At 31.9% G+C, this 2,776-nt stretch overlaps 1 protein-coding gene across 1 annotated transcript; it reads left to right on the top strand.

The window, feature by feature from the left end:
* The first annotated feature begins 930 nt into the window (after window positions 1-930).
* Window positions 931-2,448, top strand: LOC139886110 (uncharacterized). The gene is made up of 4 exons (XM_071869858.1): window positions 931-1,382; window positions 1,502-1,565; window positions 1,682-1,840; window positions 1,961-2,448. The coding sequence occupies exons 1-4, from the start codon at window positions 1,245-1,247 to the stop codon at window positions 2,344-2,346; spliced, it is 747 nt and encodes a 248-aa protein (XP_071725959.1). The 5' UTR covers window positions 931-1,244; the 3' UTR covers window positions 2,347-2,448.
* Window positions 2,449-2,776: the final 328 nt, after the last annotated feature.

Below are 2,776 nucleotides of genomic sequence, written 5' to 3'. Positions count from 1 at the left end.
ATTTTTGTAAGGTTCAATGTTGATGAAGATGGAACTATTGAAGTAATAGTGGTTTTTCAAAAGAAAGAAGATGAGGGTATTTTGAAATCCACAGAACATAATACTTGAACCAAACAAGAATAGGATTTCAATTGCTAGGATTTTAAATCCTTTGTTATTTCAAATCCCACGGGATTTTAAATCCTGGGATTTGAAATCCCCCAACCAAACAGCACTTAAGGTGTCGTTTGGTTCGAATTTTTGAAATTCTGGGATTTGAAATACTGAGGGATTTTTTATTCTCGGATTTGAAATCCTTTTATATGTTTAGTTGACAGTTTTTTTTTTTACAAAAATGTGTTAGATGAAACAACAACAAAATTCAATACCACATGAGTGGTGTATGTGAGAAGTGAGATGTAGACAATCATTCTCATACTAGATAATAAAAACAAGTCATTTCTCCACCCAGAGTGAAACACTCTCATAAGTAGAGAAAATCATCCCCCTCTCTATTCGACGGATAAAGAGATTGTTTTCGAGTGGACCTCCGTCCAATAAGTATGAAATTTTAAAAAAAAAAATTGATAAGATAAAAATAAAATTGAGACGCCATGAAAAATGATAAAATTAAATTTACATGGGTTTCAAATCTTGTTTGAAATTCAATTTAGACTTATATTAAAAAAGGATTAAATAAGAATTAATGTGAAATAAAATGTTAAAGGTCCGTTGAAGTAAAGAACTAAACAAGGGTGCAAATTACAACATAAAGAATTATTTATTTATTACTCACATAATTAGAAAATGTAAAGGACTAAACAAGTTTGTTTTATATAACTATAATAATAACTATAACTTAACTATATAACTATATATGTAAAGACTAATCACATAATAATTTTCTCAAAAATTAAAGAATTAAAATATTGATGGTTAGAATTTAAAATACATGTGGGATCAGGAAATGTCTTGTGGGAAAAGAAAACTGTGGAACCCTAAATTTTTGGGGATTTTAAAAAGGGGATCGCCCTCCTCCTTCCTGTATGTGTCTGTGAGAGTATCGAGAGAGAGTTGATAATTTATTTTTATTTGAAGGATAAAGAAGAAGAAGAAGATGGCTTTGTTAAGATCTGGAAAACAAATCATGGGATTAATGTCAAGATCTCAGCAACAATTAGGATTTGGGCGTTACTTAACAACCTCATCATCAAAAACAACTCATCATTATCATCATCGTTTTTTGTGTGCTAATTACAACACCAATGTTAATACAGACAACAACACCACCAACAATGAATCTGAATCACTATCAAAGCCTTCTAAAGGAGGTTTCTTTAGTAAGTTATTATTCTGGAAAGCAAGTCCTCCTCTTGTTCCTCCTAACCCTAACCATGTCCAAGGTACAATACAAATTTTATCCTATTTTTCAATATTTGTTGTTTACCACAAACCTAAATTAATTTACTTGGATTTTGATGCATCAGTAAAGATTAAAAATATCTTTGAGCTTGTAAAACAGGTCAAGTCTTGTCCGAAAGAGGAAGAAAAGGTTCTGGTGGATGAAATCATACGGTTATACCATGGTTAGTTGATTCTCTTCTTTTTACTTGTTTATCATCAATTATCAATTTCAATTATTATATATTTGATTTTAATTTTAGAAAATTATTGGATTGGATATATTATGAATATGATGCAGATATGATTTTTAAGTGGAATGAAGTTAGAATAGTTTTAGCTCTGCACCAGTTTTCGAGAATAGATTTATCAAATCGGACCCGTCCTGAGCTTGTTTCCGTTTACAATTTCAATCACTTGCTTGAGTACATCCCCATTGATATCATGCCTTCCATTCGAGGTTATTAATTTCTATTTTTCTTTTAAATTACTTGTACATGTTTATTAGATCAGATTAGATTGGAGAATATTATATAAATAATGAATGTTGTGTTTTGTCATATACATTTATGTGATCCAGATACGACTGCTGATGTGCTTGTGGCGAAATATGGGTACTTACTTGATCGAGGAATAAAAGTGATCCTTGAGCCTACAAGGATGCGTGTTATTGCTGACGTGGGTGATATTGCATGGTATCACCTCAAAGCCTTTATTGCAGGTGATCTTGTTGTGGTAACTGGGACCCACATACGTGATCATCCTCCCTTTCGTTTTAAACCAGTCCCTCAACGGATGGTTAAAATCCCACGCTTTCCTTACCTTCAAGAAGAGATCAAGGCCTTCACCCCAGCAAACAATCAAGGCCAACTTAATATTGTTTTTGATCGTGTTGATGAATCAAAAGTCGACGACAACATACCCAAGATTTACCGGCCTAAAATCTATTCCTACGACTTGGAGTAGCTTCTTTGATTTGAATCTGAATCTGAATTGTATGGCATCTCGTCTACCTACAACTTGTTTTCTTTAGAATGTATGCTTCTTACCTCTTGTGTTTGTGTTGTGATAGACTCTGATTGTTATGTTAGTGTATTTATTATTATTATTATTATTATTATTATTATTATTATTATTATTATTATTATTATTATTCTAATTCTGATTTTGAAAGAACCCTACCACAAGATTATCAATCAGTACATACATTGTGCATTCATAGTTTGTGTATTGCATACACACCATAATCAGAACTGAATGTTGTCATAGAATTAACGCTTGGTAGATATATCCAACACGTGCAATAAGGGTTTAAGGTCCTAACTAGAGTTTAGCTTGGATTGCAAAGTTAGAGATCATGTTACTTTTTTTTTTTGGTCGAATATTTGGGGGTTGG

This window comes from Rutidosis leptorrhynchoides, chromosome 1 (genome assembly GCF_046630445.1).
Source record: "Rutidosis leptorrhynchoides isolate AG116_Rl617_1_P2 chromosome 1, CSIRO_AGI_Rlap_v1, whole genome shotgun sequence".
NCBI classification, from domain to species: domain Eukaryota; kingdom Viridiplantae; phylum Streptophyta; class Magnoliopsida; order Asterales; family Asteraceae; genus Rutidosis; species Rutidosis leptorrhynchoides.
Note: the sequence above shows the minus strand (reverse complement) of the source record. Positions and strands in the feature narration are given on the sequence as shown.

Coding starts and splice junctions, on each gene's coding strand:
- LOC139886110 (XM_071869858.1), top strand. CDS start 1,245: ATGTTAATACAGACAACAACACCACCAACAATGAATCTGAATCACTAT. Junction 1,383..1,501: donor TAACCCTAACCATGTCCAAG/GTACAATACAAA, acceptor CTTGTAAAACAG/GTCAAGTCTTGTCCGAAAGA. Junction 1,841..1,960: donor TATCATGCCTTCCATTCGAG/GTTATTAATTTC, acceptor TATGTGATCCAG/ATACGACTGCTGATGTGCTT.